We start from the raw sequence: 18,505 nt of genomic DNA on the forward strand, positions 1-18,505 counted from the left end.
CTTCGTCAAGATATGCAGACCATGAGGGGACGCATTACGGAGGTAGAGACGAGGGTGTCCCAGGTAGAGGATACCATTACACCTATGGAGGCCAAATTAACGAAAGTGGCGGGCTCTATGAATGCTTGGAAACAGAAGGCAGATGACTTGGAGAACAGAATGCGTCGGAATAATATCCGCATCATTGGTCTGCCTGAGCGCTCGGAAGGTCAGCATCCTGAGCAGTTTCTGGAAGACTAGCTTAAGGCCTCCCTGGGGAATGAATCCTCTTCAGTGTTCGCAATTAAAAGCGCACATAGGGTCCCTACTAAACCCCCGCCTCGGCCGTTCCTGGCACGCCTCCTCAATTGTAAAGACAGAGATACCATTCTGCGTCTTGCACGACAAAAAGTCCCATCAAGTTCAACAATGCTGCGATCTCCATTTTCCCGGACTTTTCCAAGGAACTGCAGAAGCAGCGGGCAGAATTTATCGAAGTCAAGAAACGGCTCAGGGAAAGGAACATTGTGTACTCAATGATATATCCGGCCCGGCTCCGGGTTGTCCACGGAGGTACCTCCGTGTTCTTCATGGATCCAATGGAGGCGACTGAATGGCTGCGGTCCCATAGGGAATCCCCTGCAAAGGAATCCTAATGTGACGGCTGTTAATCTGGATCCTTTCAGTCAAAGGTCTAATTGGAGCTCTCTCGGCGAGTATCCAGTTTCCAACAATACCGGACACTGTACTCAGTGATGGTATCCCCTTGCTTATTTTTTGATGGGGGCGTGAGACTGTGCTCCTATATTATTAGGTTCTTGTTCTGTTCTTTCTTTTTCAAAGGTTTCAGTTTTTATAGTTATTTAGGTAAATGCCGCAGCCGATACCAACTTTGTTATCTAGGTGATATCTCTGCATTCTGCTCGGGCACCACTATGCGACATATTTGGATAGGCGGGAATGGGTACTGAGTTGATATGTATGACCTGGAATCTAAGAGGCATAAAAACCCCCGGAAAGAAAATAAAGGTGTTCTCACAAATTAGACAATATCGCCCTCACATTGTGGCTCTGGTTGAGACGCACCTGACCAGAGATACAGTTCGGTGTGTGCAAAAACCGTGGGTACAATAGTTTATACATACTTTTCACACCAGCTATTCAAGGGGGGTTTCACTGTTAATACATAAAGATGTCCGGTGGGAAACCAGGGAGGCCCGGAAAGATCCTGAGGGACAGTTTATGTTTATACATGCACTGATCAACTCTAAGAAATATGTTATTCTGTGTATCTATAACACCCCCCCCCGGCCAACATGTCAATTATTCAGAAAGCATTGAGTTTCGCCCTAAATTATCCAGATGCGCACGTCATTTGTATGGGAGATTTTAATTTGGTCATGAATAATCATCTTATTATTATATTGTTATTGTTATCATCTTATTATTATATATTATATTATTATTATATTGAACATGGCAGTAGGGGGATTTCAGACCACAGTCCGGTTATTCTTAAACTTAAATACGGACCATTGAATAATAGGATGACATGGAAGTTGAACCCTTTTTGGTTGAAGTTGATAAAACCGCCTGATAGAACGATAGATCAGTTACGTTGCTTCGTCTCGTCCCACCCTGAACCCCGAAATATTAATTTATTTTGGGACACTCTTAAAGCTTATCTGAGAGGTTGTTTATCCTCTACGATCTCTTACATTAAACGAGTGACATCGGGGGGGATGGCGAGATGGAGCAACGTCTGAAAGATTCGGAGGCCGCCTACATATCTGACCAAACTAATAGTAATAGGGTGGAATGGTTGACTGCTCAAAGGTTATATACTTGGCATGTTGACTCTAAAACTAAAAGTAAATTATTTTTTGGCCGACAATCTTACTTCGAGATGGGGAATCAGGCAAGCAAATTTTTGGCTTACTTAGTGCATCAACATAATACAACTAACACAATCTTACAGATTCGCAGTTCGGATGGTACTCTGGCTTCCTCAACTGAGGAAATACTGAAATGCTTTTATGATTATTATAGCTCATTGTACAATTCAAAGACTGATGTTGATAGCCCGAGGTGTCTAAATTATCTGTCAGATATAGAGTCCTTCCCAGCGGGCTTTTATGGATGCTGAGTTTACTCTGGAGGAGGTAGAGGATGCCATGAAGGATATGGCCTCTGGGAAAGCCCCTGGACCAGATGGATTTCCTGTCGAATTGTATAGGAAATACCAGGAGATACTGGCGTCCCTTTTGTTGACGGTGTTTCGTGGGATTTGGGAGGGGGGATGCATGCCGGAATCCTTCTATGAGGCTAATATAATAGTTCTAAAAAAGGAGGGGAAGGACACATTAGATTGTGGATCTTATCGGCCTATATCATTAGTAAATGTGGATCATAAGAACTTTACGAAAATTTTGGCCAACAGATTGAACTCAGTTATATTAGACCTCATACACTCTTACCAAACTGGCTTTATGCCTGGTAAGAGCACCTCCATCAATATTAGACGAGTCCAGTCAGTGGTCCAGTATAGCTCTCTGGTGCCGGACAATGAATGGGCATTGGCATCGCTTGATGCGGCCAGGGCCTTTGACTCTCTTGAATGGCCTTTTCTCCACACATGTTTGCAGAGGTATGGATTCGGTGATAGATTCTAAAAGTGGGTCAGTATATTATACATGAAGCCTAAGGCCCGGGTCATCTTAAATAGTTCCATATCTGAGCCCTTTTCATTGCATAGGGGAACTCGTCAGGGGTGTCCCCTTTCCCCGGCCCTTTTTGCTCTTGCTATCGAGGCACTGCCAATTTGTATAAGATCTTCCCCTAATATTGCTGGTATAGAAATAGCGGGCCGGACAGACACCATAGGCCTATATGCTAATGATATGGTGATATTTATGGACAAAGCGGGGGGGAAACCCTGACAAGAGTGATCACTACTATAAATAAATTTGGTAAATACTCTGGCCTATATATAAATTGGGAGAAGTCTGCTTTGATGCCTCTCTCCCATGCTCCAATGCCACGACTTGACTCTCTCCTCACTACCCATTGTAACCAGTTTCAAATATCTGGGTGTCCATATTTCTCAAGGCAGTAAGTTTGATCTGCAACTTAACATACATCCACTGATGGAGATGGTTAAAGCCAAATTCGCAATCTGGGGTAAACTTCCACTGTCTGTGGCCGGACATATTAATTTAATTAAAATGATATTACTCCCCAAGCTTAGTATTCTCTCCATCATAGTGCTGTAGTGGTGCCCAGATCCTTTTTTGCTAATCTGAATTCCCAGATCACATCTTTTATATGGGGGAAAACCAGTCCCAAATTTAAACTATCCACTTTGCAGAGACCCAAAAAGGGAGGGGGGGCAGCGGTACCCGATTTCTTTCTGTATTATCTGGCCGAACAGGACAAAGCCATAAGTACATGGATGCCCGGTGGTCGTCTTCCTAATTCTGAAGGTCATCTGCTTCATGCCGCACAAGTTAGTTGCCCGCTAGGATTTTTTGGAAATGAGGAAAATAAATGTCCAGCGGCTGTTGCCCCTGCTTCGTCTAGCACGATCAGTATGGAAGCAGATAAAAAGGGTGGTTGGATTTGAGAATATTATAGCTGAAATGCCCAAATTCACCGCAATGTCCCGAGATCCCAGTTCTTTCGTTATCTATAACTAAGGTCAGCTTTTCAATCACATATGAGATGTATAGGTAATGCTATTTTGTCTCTACCCTTGTTAGGGATCCTTAAATCACAAGGCCCCCAAGGTCTCATCTCCTCTCTGTACACATATATGCTGTCAGTAGGGGCAGAATCTACCATAGACTCTGTTAAGAAGAAATGGGAAAGGCTCATCCCAGACACACAGGGAGAGGAGTGGGAAGAAATCCTGGAGTCCTCAATCAGGGTATCTCCGTCTGTTAATAACAGGATGATACAATTATATATTATAAATCAATCATATTTGACTCCCACTCGACTCTTTAAGATGGGTCGATACCAATCATCGGAATGTTTGAGATGCCATTCAACAGATGCAGACTTTATTCATATGATCTGGTACTGTCCTATCGTTGCACAATATTGGAAGGAGGTGACATCAGTATTAACATCTCTGGTACAAATTCCTATTCTCCTTGAACCTTGAACCACTGGTCTGTCTGTTTGGAGTATGGGACGAGGAGACATGGGGTCAATATGTTGGGATCTTCCTACGGGAGACGCTGTTTATGGCACGAAAGGTACTGGCATTGCGGTGGATGGAAGGTTCATCTCCCTCTCTCGGGTCCTGGATCAACTTAGTGAATTCGATTATCCCATATGAATGCACGTTATATCAAAACAGAGGGTGCCCGGGTAAATTTGAAAAGATTTGGGAGAGGTGGAATTCCTCTCACCTCACCTTGTAGAGTGGAGATGTCACATAATAAATAGTTAATTGTGTGGAAGTAGGCTGCGGAATAGTTTGTTTATGTTCTTGTAGATGTAGGTACAGTTTAGAGGTTAGGCAGATCTCATCACTCAAGTAATAACACAAGACCATTATGATTTAATTGATATTGTATTTTGCTTTATTCTGTATGCAACTGGTATGCACATTTTGCCTTATATTTAAATGTCGTATGAAACATATGTACACTTTGTATTGTGTTTAACATTATATACCAGTATGTATATTGTACACCTATTTATGGTTTAATAAATGAATTTAAAAAAATATATATAAATTTTTGTGGAAAAAAATGATTTTTTTATGGCTCTACGTTATAAACTTCTGTGAAGCACTTGGGGGTTCAAAGTGCTCACAACACATCTAGATAAGTTCCTTGAGGTGTCTAGTTTCCAAAATTGGGTCACTTGGGGTTTCCACAGATTAGGCACACCAGGGGCTCTCCAAAGGCAACATGACACCCGCAGACCATTCCATCAAAGTCTGCATTCCAAAACCTCACTACTTCCCTTCCGAGCCCCGACGTGTGCCCATACAGTAGTTTTCTCCCACATATGGGATATCAGCGTGAGGACAAATTGGACAACTTTTGGGGTCCAATTTCTCTTCTTACCCTTGGGAAAATAAAAAAATTGGGGACTAAAAGATTATGTTTGTGGAAAAAATGATTTTTTTATGTTCACGCCCGGGCGTTATAAACTTCTGTGAAGCACTTGGGCGTTCAAAGTGCTCATCACACATCTAGATAAGTTCCTTGGGGTGTCTAGTTTCCAAAATGGGTTCACTTGTGGGGGGTTTCCACTGTTAGGCACATCAGGGGCATTCCAAACGTGGCATGGCGTCCAATCTCAATTACAGCCAAAAAAGTCAAATGGCGCTGCTTTCCTTCCAAGCTCTACCATGCGCCAAAATAGTGGTTTTCCCCCACATGTGGGGTATCAGTGTACTCAGGACAAATTGCACAATAACTTTTGTGGTCCTGTTACCCTTGGGAAAATAAAAATTGGGGGTGAAAAGAATTTTGGTGGAAAAAATATGATTTTTTAATTGTACGACTGTACGTTATAAATTTCTGTGAAGCCCTTGGGGGTTTGAAGTTCTCACCACCTATCTAGATAAGTTCCTTGGGGGATCTAGTTTCAAAAATGGGGTCACTTGTGGGGGGTTTCCACTGTTTAGGCACATCAGGGGCTCTCGAAACATGACATGGCGTCCTATCTGAATTCCAGCCAATTTTGCGTTGAAAAAGTCAAACGGCATTCCTTCCCTTCTGAGCTCTGCCATGCGCCGAAACAGCAGTTCCCCCCACATATCAGGTATCGGCGTACTCAGGACAAATTGAACAATAGCTTTTGCAGTCCAAATTCTCCTGTTACCCTTGGTAAAAAAAAAATTGGACCTGAAGTAATTTTTTTGTGAAAAAAAGTTTTTTTTAAATATTCAAAAAATTCCTGTGAAGCACCTGAAGGGTTAATAAACTTTTTGAATGTGGTTTTGAGCATCTTGAGTGGTGCAGTTTTTAGAATAGTGTCACTTTTGGGCATTTTCTATCATATAGACCCCTCAAAGTGACTTCAAATGTAATGTGGTCCCTAAAAATAAAATGGTGTTGTAAAAATGAGAAATCGCTGGTCAACTTTTAACCTCTATAACTTCCCTAGCAAAAAAAAATTTTGGTTCCAAAATTGTGCTGATGTAAAGTAGACATGTGGGAAATGTTATTTATTAATTTTTTTTGTGTGCCATATCTCTGTGATTTAAGGGCATGAAAATTCAAAGCTGGAAAATTGCGAAATTTTCAAAGTTTTCGCCAAATTTCCGTTTTTTTTCCACAAATAAACGCAAGTTATATCAATTAAATTTTACCACTAACATGAAGTATAATATGTCATGAGAAAACAGTATCAGAATCACTGGGATCCATTGAAGCATTCTAGTTATTACCTCATAAAGGGACAGTGGTCAGAATTGTAAAAATTGGCCCGGTCATTAACATTCAAACCACCCTTGGGGGTAAAGGGGTTTAACTACACTTAGCACTGTATCTAATCCCAGCTTGTGTTACTCTAAGTGATCTAATTGCAACACGTGATACACTCCACATATGTAATTCCAGCTTATGATACAGCAAGCAGCATCAACTACAAGAATCAGTGCTGTCATCCATCCACAGTGACTGTCATGATCCAGACCGGGTTTTGAGACCTGTTTTCCCTTTTTCCCAGTCTGTTCATGTCAAGAGTTAACCTTTCCCAGCCTCAGTCTGGGATCAGGTTTGCTATTTATCGCCGCTGCTTCCTGCAGGTGATGTCAGTTATAGTTTTTTGCCTAGGGCCGCTGTAGCTGACTCCGATTGCTCTGATTTGTCCTGCTGCGGTTGCTGTCTGAACCCATGTCTGTTTTCCCCTATTCTCGTCTTGACTCAGTGTTTCCCTTTAGAGTGCCGATTCCCTGGTTTTGACTTGGCTTATATCCTGATCTGGTTCTGACTTTTGTCTTATCCACTCCTGACCATTACTGATCCCCTGGCTTGTCTCTGACCGTGAGTTTGCTTATTCCTTTGGTACTTCGCTACAGTCTAGGATCTGACCCGGCTTGTTTGACTATTCTGCTGCACTGTAGGCCAGCTCTGTTTAAGGGCAGTCCTGCTTCCACTCTACTGCCACTAGTGGAGCCTGCACCTACCTGCATTGCAGCAGCGTGACAGTGACACTGTCTACTTGTCAGTATCATTGGCAGTCACAAACAAAATGACTCCTCCCTGTGATCCTAAACTTCGTCATTTTTTATCCTTTTGAAAACACCCAGAAGGAAAGGCGAGGAGTACCATCACACACGTGAGTAGTCTCCACCCACATTTACTGCAGTTGTAATGTGAGCTAGTTGTACATTAGGGTTGAATGGCAAATTTCAGAAGCTGCTCCCCCTATTTTTTAAAAGTGGAAACACCAAACTTTTACAATCTATTTTTCATGTTTTACCTAATTAACAACAAATTATGATGTTTATTAAAAAAAAACATTAATACTTTACATTTATTTCATTTGTTAAAAAAGTTTTTTCATGGTACCTTCCCTTTAAAGGCAAATGTTTAATAATGACTGGTAACAAGTTTTAGACCTTCTCTAATATCCTTTTCTTCAATCTGATCTGTCAGCAGACATGAGATTTGAACTGTGGCAGAAGCAACCATCTGATTCGCAGCAGGTCTCATTTAATAGTGAGGCATCGGATAAAAGCGAGGCAGCGGATGGTGCTTCCGCAAGCATTCAGATTAAGTATAGCAGCATCTCTCCATGATATTTTCCCTTCGGCACCAGAGAACCACTTTAAGATGTGGTAATACAGTATATATAAATGTGAAATATTGTTTACATATGACTGATATTTATGCTTATTATTTTTATTCTATTTCCGTTTTGGTAACAGATGTTTATTGAGATTTTTTGCTTACTGGTACTTTGACAGTAACTGTTGTATTTTTATCCTTTAATTTGTCCAGAAAATTATAAAAAAAAAAGACTGGCTACTTTGCTATGTGACTTCTCTCATGCACAACAAGATTTGATTTCTGGTTAAAACATTTCCCACATTCTGAACATGAATATGGCTTTTGCCCTGTGTGAATTCTCTCATGTGCAACAAGATTTGATTTTTTTATGAAATATTTCCCACATTCTGGACAAGAAAATGGCTTCTGTCCGTTGTGAGTTCTCTGATGTATAACTAAATCTGATTTCTGCCTAAAACATTTCTCACATTCTGAGCATGCAAATGGCTTCTCACCTGTGTGAGTTCTCTGATGTCTAACAAGATATGATTTCACTTTAAAATATTTACCACATTCCAAGCATGAAAATGTCTTTTCCTCTCTGTGAATTCTCTGATGTGTAACAAGATTTGATTTCTCTGTAAAACATTTCCCACACAACGAACACGAATATGGCTTCTCCCCTGTGTGAGTTCTCAGGTGTGCAACAAGTTCTGATGTCTGGTTAAAACATTTCCCACATTCTGAACATGGAAATGGCTTTTCCCCTGTGTGAATTCTTTGATGCTTAGCAAGATCAGCTTTCTGAGAAAAACATTTTCCACATTCAGAACATGAATATGGCTTTTCCCCTGTATGAATTCTTTGGTGTGTGACAAGTTTTGATTTCACGCTAAATGATTTCCCACATTCTGAACATAAAAATAGTTTCTCACCTGTATGAATTTTGTGATGTCTAAATAAGCCGGATTTATAGGTAAAACATTTCCCACATTCTGAACATGAAAATGGCTTCTCCCCTGTGTGAACTCTCTGATGTTTATCAAAATAGCATTTAGATGTAAAACATTTTCCACATTCTGAACATGAAAATCGCTTCTCCGTTGTGTGAGCTGTTTGATATTCGTTGTCCCTTCTGTTACCTTCATTTTGCATAAGTGTCTGTGAGTCATCATTAGATAGCAATTGTTGAAAAGGATCAAGTGATAGAGGTTTACTGTGAAGGGCTGGAGTTATGCCGGAAATGGTGGTATAAACTTCACATGTATCTGGTGTGAGGTTATGATCATCTACTTTGATAACTGATAGCAGAAGTCCTTCAGCGCTCCAGGTACAGTCATCTGCCAAGAATAAACTTGATTTTATTACTTTCAATAACTTTGCCCTGAAATTATAATTAGTGTTTTAGCAAACGTATCATATTTCAAATCGTAGTAAAATTCAAATATCAAGTGAGAAAAAGAATGATGGTAACAGCAGACGTCAAAGCAAGTAATAGATTATGTGAAGCCATGAGGTTGTGTTAAAAAAAAATTTCACTTCACTCTTTTGACAGGAAGGTTTTCTAGTGAAAATTTTCAGTGAATCATAAAGTGGCCAAATAGTCAGTGTTATTAGGTTGTGTCACATCCCATACTTTTGACTACTAAGTGCACTCTAGCACCAAGCAGGGCAAAGACAAGAAGCAGTAAGGTCATGTACAAATCATGGCTTTAAACTGGTGTATATATAAAGTGTGTGTATATATATATATATATATATATATATATATATATATATATATATATATATATATATACAGTTGTGGCCAAAAGTATTGACACCCCTGCAATTCTGTCAGATAATACTCAGTTTCTTCCTGAAAATGATTGCAAACACAAATTCTTTGGTATTATTATCTTCATTTAATTTGTCTTAAATGAAAAAAAACAGAAAAGAGAATGAAGCAAAAAGCAAAACATTGATCATTTCACACAAAACTCCAAAAGTGGGCCAGACAAAAGTATTGGCACCCTCAGCCTAATACTTGGTTGCACAACCTTTAGCCAAAATAACTGCGACCAACCGCTTCCGGTAACCATCAATGAGTTTCTTACAATGCTCTGCTGGAATTTTAGACCATTCTTCTTTTGCAAACTGCTCCAGGTCCCTGATATTTGAAGGGTGCCTTCTCCAAACTGCCATTTTTAGATCTATCCACAGGTGTTCTATGGGATTCAGGTCTGGACTCATTGCTGGCCACCTTAGAAGTCTCCAGTGCTTTCTCTCAAACCATTTTCTAGTGCTTTTTGAAGTGTGTTTTGGGTCATTGTCCTGCTGGAAGACCCATGACCTCTGAGGGAGACCCAGCTTTCTCACACTGGACCCTACATTATGCTGCAAAATTTGTTGGTAGTCTTCTGACTTCATAATGCCATGCACACGGTCAAGCAGTCCAGTGCCAGAGGCAGCAAAGCAACCCCAAAACATCAGGGAACCTCCTCCATGTTTGACTGTAGGGACCGAGTTCTTTTCTTTGAATGCCTCTTTTTTTCTCCTGTAAACTCTATGTTGATGCCTTTGCCCAAAAAGCTCTACTTTTGTCTCATCTGACCAGAGAACATTCTTCCAAAACGTTTTAGGCTTTTTCAGGTAAGTTTTGGCAAACTCCAGCCTGGCTTTTTTATGTCATGGGGTCTTCCTGGGTCTCCTACCATACAGTCCCTTTTCATTCAGACGCCGACGGATAGTACGGGTTGACACTCTTGTACCCTCGGACTGCAGGGCAGCTTGACCTTGTTTGGATGTTAGTCGAGGTTCTTTATCCAACATCCGCACAATCTTGCTGTCACGCTCGCGCCTTGGCTGAATGGCGTGAGCCGGGGGGTTGTGGCCCCACTGTGCCAGGCTACCCTGGAAGGGGCGTGACTACGACAGCTACCTCGGTCTTCACTGGAGCCTCTGATGGTGAGGTCAGGCTTGTGCGGCAGGTAGCTGTCGGGTGCCACTCCAGGGTGGTGTCTGGCTGTGGCTGCTGATCCCACTCGGGAACAAGTCAATTGGACAGGTGTAACTAACAGGCAGGCTGAGACACTGGGCAAGCAGGCACGGCTTGGTACACTGGCAGGCAGGCACGGCTTGGAGACACTGGGCAAGCGGGCACGGCCTGGAGACACTGGGCAGGCAGGCAGGGCTTGGAGACACTGGGCAAGCGGGCACGGCTTGGAGACACTGGGCAAGCGGGCACGGCTTGGAGACACTGGGCAAATGGGCACGGCTTGGAGACACTGGGCAAACGGGCACGGCTTGGAGACAGAGCAGGTAGGTGACGGCTTGAGACACAGGGCAAGCAGGAGTGGTATATGAGAGAACAGGTTTGGACCTGTTCACACAGGAGGTTCAGGTATGGATATAGGCAGGAAGGAGTGGAATATGAAAGAACAGGATTGGACCTGTTCACACAGGAGGTGCAGGTAGGCGGAGCCGCAGGAGTGCGGAGTAGTCCGGGCTCCAAGGGAGCCGAGCAGGCAGAACGGCTAGGGAGCCGAGCAGGCAGAGCGGCTAGGGAGCCGTGCACAGACAGAGCTGCAAGGGTGCAGATGAACAGATAGAGCTGCAAGGGTGCAGATTCACAGACAGAGCTGCAAGGGTGCAGATGAACAGACAGGGAGGACACAAGGAAAGACACAGCAGGGAAGGAAGCCACGGACAAGGAGAAAGGGAGATTAAGGTAGGACAGAGTACAGACAGGGTACTGGAACTCATTTTTATATATATAGATTACACTATTTTAGATGTGGTGGAGCTGCTGAAGATACCTGGAATCTTGTAATCCCAATGGAAGTGGAGAATGTTTATCTTGTTCGTGGTCATTGGCATCCATCAACAACACACATGCATCATACAGTATCCTTAGGAGCCTGACCATGTACTCAGTTGTGGTGGCAGGTTTGAAGTGACAAAGAAGAATCAACATCTGAACATCATAGCATCATCATTGTTTGACTGGCAAATGTGATATTTCTCAATGAGCAGCTCTTTATTTGCTGTGCGCCAGTTATTATTGAAATCCTGTTTCATATGATATTTTTTTTTTAACTACTTTGGGCAAAAAAGAAACTTGGTAAAGAAATAGCCAAACTTTTCTGTATGGAATATACATTGTATTTATTTTAAGCTAGGTGATCTACCCAAGAACCATGGAATATGACAACATTTTGGAAACTAGACCCCCAAAGAACTTATCTAGATGTGTGGTGAGCACTTTGAACCCCCCAGTGCTTCACAGAAGTTTATAACGCCCGGGCGTGAAAATAAAAAAAATCATATTTTTTCCACAAACATGATCTTTTAGTCCCCAATTTTTTTATTTTCCCAATGGTAACAGGAGAAATTGGACCACAAAAGTTGTTGTCCAATTTGTCCTGAGTACGCTGATACCCCATATGTGGGAGAAAACTAGTGTATGAGCACACGTAGGGGCTCGGAAGGGAAGTAGAGACGTTTTGGAATGCAGACTTTGATGGAATGGTCTGCGGGTGTCATGTTGCCTTTGGAGAGCCCCTGATGTACCTAAACAGTGGAAACCCCCCACAAGTGACCCCATTTTGGAAACTAGACCCCCTAAGGAACTTATCTAGATGTGTGGTGAGCACTTTGAACCCCCCCCAGTGCTTCACAGAAGTTTATAACGCCCGGGCGTGAAAATAAAAAAATCATATTTTTTCCAAGGGTAACAGGAGAAATTGGACCCCAAAAGTTGTTGTCCAATTTGTCCTGAGTACGCTGATACCCTATAAGTTGGAGAAAACTACTGTATGGGCACACGTTGGGGCTCGGAAGGGAAGTAGTCACATTTTGGAATGCAGACTTTGATGGAATGGTCTGCGGGTGTAATGTCGCGTTTGGAGAGCCTCTGATGTGCCTAAACTGTTGAAACTCCCCACCAATGACACCATTTTGGAAACTAGACCCCCCACGGAACTTATTTAGATGTGTGGTGAGCACTTTGAACCCCCAAGTGCTTCACAGAAGTTTATAACGCCCTGGCGTGAAAATAAAAAAATCATATTTTTTTCCGCAAAAATGATATTTTTGCCCCCAATTTTTTATTTTCCTAAGGGTAACAGGAGAAATTGGACCCCAAAAGTTGTTTTGCAATTTGTCCTGAGTAGGCTGATATCCCATATGTGGGGGTAAAACACTGTTTGGGCGCATGGCAGAGCTTGGAAGGGAAGGAGCACCATTTGACTTTTTCAACGCAGAATTGGCTGGAATTGATATCAGATGCCATGTTGCGTTTGGAGAGCCCCTGATGTGCCCAAACAGTGGAAAACCCCCAATTCTAACCCAACCCTAACCCCAACACACCCCTAACACTAATCTCAGCCCTAACCCTAGCCCTAGCCCTAATGGGAAAATGGAAATAAATACATTTTTTTAATTTTATTATTTTTCCCTAACTAAGGCGGTGATAACGGGGGGGTTTGATTTATTGTATATGGCGGGTTTTTATGTTTGGCAGCTGTCACACGCTAAAAGACGCTTTTTATTGTAAAAATAGTTTTTGCATCACCACATTTTGAGAGCTATAATTTTTCTGTATTTTGATCCACTGAGTCATGTGAGGTCTTATTTTTTGCGGGACGAGTTGACGTTTTTATTGGTACCATTTTCGGGCACGTGACATTTTTTGATCGGTTTTTATTCCAATTTTTTTGGACGCAGAATGACCAAAAACCAGCATTTCAAGAATTTCTTTTGGGGGGTGCGTTTACATTGTTCCGCGTGCGGTAAAATTGATAAGGCAGTTTTATTCTTCGGGTCAGTACGGTTACAGCGATACCTCATTTATGTCTTTTTTTATGTTTTGGCGCTTTTATGCAATGAAAACAATTTTATATAAAAAAATAATTATTTTTGCATCGCTTTATTCTGCGAGCTATAACTTTTTTTATTTTTTGCTGATGATGCTGTGTGGCAGCTCGTTTTTTGCGGGACAAGATGACGTTTTCAGCGGTACCATGCATATTTATATCCGTCTTTTTGATCGCGCGTTATTGCACTTTTTGTTCGGCGGTATGATGATAAAGCTTTATTTTTTGCTTCGTTTTTTATTTTTTAAGGGATTCAATAAAGGGGTTAACTAATGGGACAGTTTTATAGGGTGGGTTGTTACGGACGCGGCGATACTAAATATGTGTACTTTTATTGTTGTTTTTTTTTTTATTTCCAAAAAAAATGAATTTATTAGGGAATTTTTTTTTTTTTTTATTTATTTAGCGATTTTTTTATAAATTATTTTTACACTTTTTTTTTACTTTATTACAATGTCCCAGTGGGGACATAACTGTCATGTGATAGATCGCTGATCTGTCACATCACAGGCACTGCAGAAGGCTTCCTCGTGCCTGCGCTCTGCGTGCCTGTGCTTTGCAGGCACTGAGGAAGCCGGCTCCCTGCAGGCCCCCGAAGGTCCCCGTCGCCATTCATCCACTCAATGCCGACTTTTATTTCCAATTGACTTGCACTGGGGTCGGGTTTCGGACGAAACTCTGACTTTTTTTGCCCTAGTCGGACCAGTTTCATCTGAAACAAATTTAGTTTCATTCGGGTTTCACAAAACCCGATCCGACCAAAGTCGCTCAACTCTACTCCTCGGCATTACAGAGTCAACTGGCGATGATAAGTAGTTTGAAGCAGGTACCCGTCATCTGCTACCCAATGTCAATGGAATGCCATGCTGGTACTCCGATGAAGACACGCAACAGGTTATAGCTGACCTGGATTTTAGCTTCTATTACAATATTATGATGGGTTAGATCTCCACAAACAGGAGGTACTCTTCAAGCCCTTGTGGCTAATGTTTGAGATCTGGTTGAAACATTGGGTTAAGGCTATAACAAGAATAAGTTTATACATTAAATTCTGAAACTAGACCAGAAGTCAAATAAGTTTTGTTCATCTTTAAATTGTTTATTTGTATGATTTATCTAAATTTCACTCTGAGTGACATACTTGTATAACTCTTGAAATATGCAATGTATGAAGCCTGATTCATCTTGTAAATGTTTTTGTTACTTGTTAGAATATCCAGAATTAAGTGATTTGAAATGCCATTATGTTATTGTTCTGTGCCTAGATTGGGCTAAAAAATAAAGTAAAAAATAAAATATTTCTAAAAATAAGAAAAAGTAAAGAAATAAAAGCTAAACATATTTGGTATCACGACTTCCGAAAAATCCATGTAAAAATAAAACAAACAAACAAACCCCTTCCCACCCCCAAAAAGACATAACAGTGTAACAAACCCTAAAGCAGGGGTGCACAACTCAAGCCCCCAAGGGACACCAATAATGCATGTTTTCAGTATTTCCCTAGCATTACACAAGGTGTTAGAATCATCACCAGAGCAGTTGATTAAATTATCACCTGTGCAATACAAAGGAAATCCTGAAAACATGAGATGTTGATGTCCCTTGAGGACAGGAGTTGTGCACCTCTGCCCTAAAGGATTCAACACATAATTGTTGCTGCCAAAGAGTGGCTAAAATCTGCGAATTCTCTGCATTTAGTGGTCACTACTCACCAGGGTAATCATATGTAGGAATCTCCTCTTTACACCGCTCATCACCCCTCACATATGTCTCCATAGTATTGATATTGGGCAGATTTTCACCCTGAAATAAATATTGTAGACGTTACAAACAGCATAATGATCAGCATAATGCATAATGATCAGACAGTAATTATAACATAGCTGCAGGTCTCCTGTATAAATCCAACCTGTCGGCTCCTGATTGTAACCAGCAGTCTCCGTAACCAGAAAATTGTGAGGAGATCCAGACAACATCTAATGTCTATGATCAGCTTTTTCCTGTCATCTCCACCATATATATATATAAAACATACATTGAATGGCATACACTCCATCAGCTGTTGAGATTGTTTATTATTATTATTATTATTATTATTATTATTATTATGCATTTATATAGCGCCATTTATTCCATGGCACTTTACATGTGAAAAGGGGAAATATAGACAGGTACAATAAACATGTGTAAAACAAGGGATACACAAGTACATAAGGAGAGGGGACCCTGCCTGCGAGGGCTCAGTCTACAGGGATGGGTGAGGATACAGTAGGAGAGGGTAGAGCAGGTCGTGCGGTGGTTCAGTAGACCGAGGATCATTGCAGGCTGTAGGCTTGTCGGAACAGGTGGGACTTCAAGTTCTTCTTGAAGGTTTCCGTTGATGGTGAGAGTCTGATGTGTTGCGGCAGGGAGTTCCAGAGTATGGGGGAAGCACGGGAGAAGTCTTGTATGCGGTTGTGGGAAGAAGAGATAAGGGGGGAGTAGAGAAGGAGATCTTGAGATGATCAAAGGTTGCGTGCGGCTAGGTACCAAGAGACCATGTCACAGATGTATGGAGGAGACAGGTTGTGGATGGGTTTGTATGTCATAGTTAGGGTTTTGAATTGGAGCCTCTGGGCAATAGGAAGCCAGTGAAGGGCCTGGCATAGGGGGGAGGCTGGGAAATAGCGGGGAGACAGATGGATTAGTCGGGCAGCAGAGTGTAGGATGGACTGGAGCGGAGCCAGAGTGCTAGAGGGGAGGCCAGAGAGTAGGAGGTTGCAGTAGTCGAGGCGGGAGATGATAAGAGCATGCACTAGTGTTTTTGTGGTTTCGTGGTTGAGGAATGAGCGGATCCAGGAAATATTTTTGAGTTTGAGGCGGCAGGAGGAGGCGAGGGCTTGGATATGTGGTTTGAAAGAGAGCGCAGAGTCGAGGATCACCCCAAGTCACCGAGCGTGCGGGACTGGGGAAAGAGAGCAGCCATTAACATTGATGGATAGGTCTGGTGGAGGGGTAGAGTGAGATGGGGGGAAAGATGATGAATTCTGTTTTGTCCATGTTCAGTTTGACAAAGCGAGCAGAGAAGAAGGTTGAGATAGCAGACAGACATTGTGTGATTTCAGTCAGTTAGGAGGCGAGGTTGGGTCCAGATAGGTAGATCTGCGTGTCATCGGCATAGAGGTGATACTGCAAACCGTGGGATTCTATGAGCTGTCCCAAGCCAAAGGTTTAGATGGAGAATAGTAGGGGTCCTAGGACAGAGCCTTGAGGAACACCGACAGACACGGGGCGAGGTGAGGAGGTGGTGTGTGAGAGGGAGACACTAAATGTTCGGTCTGTTTAGGTATGATGAGATCCAGGATAGGGCTAAGTCTGATGCCAAGAGATGAGAGAGTCTGTAGCAGGAGGGAATGGTCTACAGTGTCGAAGGCAGAGGACAGGTCCAGGAGAAGGAGGACAGAGTAGTGTCGATAGTTCTTGGCGGTTAGTAAGTCGTTAGTGACTTTTTAGTTAGGGCAGTTTCAGTTGAGTGATGCGGTCGGAAGCCAGATTGTAACCGGTCAAAGAGGGAACAAGAGGAGAGGTGGGAGGACAGTTCAAGATATACATGCTGTTCCAGTAGTTTTGAGGCATAAGGGACAAGAGATATCAGGCGATAGTTAGACACAAAGGATGGGTCAAGGGAGGGCTTTTTGAGGATGGTTGTGATTGAGGCATGTTTGAAGGATGAGGGAAAGACACCATTTGTAAGTGAAAGGTTGAAGAGGTGTGTTAGAGATGGGATGAAGACTGTGGCCAAGTTAGGGATGAAGTGAGACAGGAGTGGATCGAGCGCACAAGTGGTGAGGTGTGATCTTGACAGAAGGGTGGAGAGCTTATCTTCTGTCATGGTGGAGAAGCTGGCTTTTGCAGAACAGGGCTGAGCGGATAAGAGGGGCATTGGGGGCTGCGGGCCAAAGTTTTGTCTGATTGTGTCGATCTTCTGCTTAAAGAAGGAGGCAAAGTCTTCAGCAGAAAAGAGAGGAGGGGGAGAAGGTGCTGTGGAACGGAGTAGAGAATTGAAAGTGTTGAAGAGCTGTTTAGGGTTGTGAGACAGGAGGATATGAGAGTTGCGAAGTAAGTTTGTTTTGCAGCAGAGAGCATGGACTTAAAGCTGGCAAGGGACTACTTGTATGTGTTGAAGTGCTCAGTAGAATGGGTTCTCTTCCATCTCTGCTCAGCGGCCCTGGAAACCCGTCTCAGTTCTTTGGTCAGGCTGATCAGCCAGGGCTGCCTGTTGATTGCTCGAGTTTTGCTCTGCGTGAGGGGGGCAGCCGAATCAAGTGTTTCTGTTATTGTGGTGTTATAAAATGTGGCAGCAGCATCTGTGTCATGAAGGGAAGCGATGTCTGTAAGAGGGAGAAGGGACTCAGAGAGTGATTGTAAATTGAGGTGTTTGAGATTCCTGCGAGGGTGAGTGAGTTTATGGAGCGGGGGTTGCGCAGTAGAAGAGGAGAGGGAAGAGAATGTCAGTAGGTTGTGGTCAGACAGGGGGAGGGTTGCGTTACTGAGATTAGTGAGGGAACAGAGACGGGTGAAGATAAGGTCCAGAGTGTGACCATCTTTGAGTGGCCGCAGAGGACCCATTGAGTGAGGCCGAGGGAAGCCGTGAGCGATAGGAGTTTAGAGGCAGCCGGGGTGGAAGTGTCAATGGGGATGTTGAAGTCACCCATGATGATGGTGGGGATGTCAGCAGAAAGGAAATGGAGGAGCCAGGTGGTGAAGTGGTCGAGAAAGGTGGAGATGGCTAGTTCTGGGGGTCGGTAGATGGCAGCCAGTTGAAGGTTGGAGGGGGAATAGATGCGGACGGAGTGCACCTCGAACGAGGGAAGAGTAGCGGAGGGTGGCAGAGGAATTGGGGTAAAGGAGCAGGTATCAGACAGGAGCGTTTTTTGCTGGGGCGAGGGGTGT

At 42.8% G+C, this 18,505-nt stretch overlaps 2 protein-coding genes across 3 annotated transcripts in view; both read right to left on the reverse strand.

The window, feature by feature from the left end:
• The window catches only part of LOC141051169 (uncharacterized), an 872,784-nt gene that overhangs the window by 533,177 nt on the left and 321,102 nt on the right, over window positions 1–18,505 (reverse strand). The window lies entirely within an intron of this gene.
• Window positions 4,540–18,505, reverse strand: part of LOC141050978 (uncharacterized) — an 85,242-nt gene continuing 71,276 nt past the window's right edge. The window contains exons 5-6 of one of the 2 annotated variants that reach the window (XM_073547743.1): window positions 15,286–15,376; window positions 4,540–9,058 (exon numbers count right to left, since the gene is read on the reverse strand). In XM_073547743.1, the coding sequence (XP_073403844.1) occupies window positions 7,974–9,058; window positions 15,286–15,376 (1,176 nt within the window). In that variant the 3' untranslated portion in view covers window positions 4,540–7,973. The remainder of the gene's footprint in view (window positions 9,059–15,285; window positions 15,377–18,505) is intronic. The other variant, XM_073547744.1, reaches the window with a different exon arrangement.

The sequence above is a fragment of the Dendrobates tinctorius genome, unplaced genomic scaffold (genome assembly GCF_039654945.1).
Source record: "Dendrobates tinctorius isolate UK_male_01 unplaced genomic scaffold, ASM3965494v1 ptg000155l, whole genome shotgun sequence".
NCBI classification, from domain to species: domain Eukaryota; kingdom Metazoa; phylum Chordata; class Amphibia; order Anura; family Dendrobatidae; genus Dendrobates; species Dendrobates tinctorius.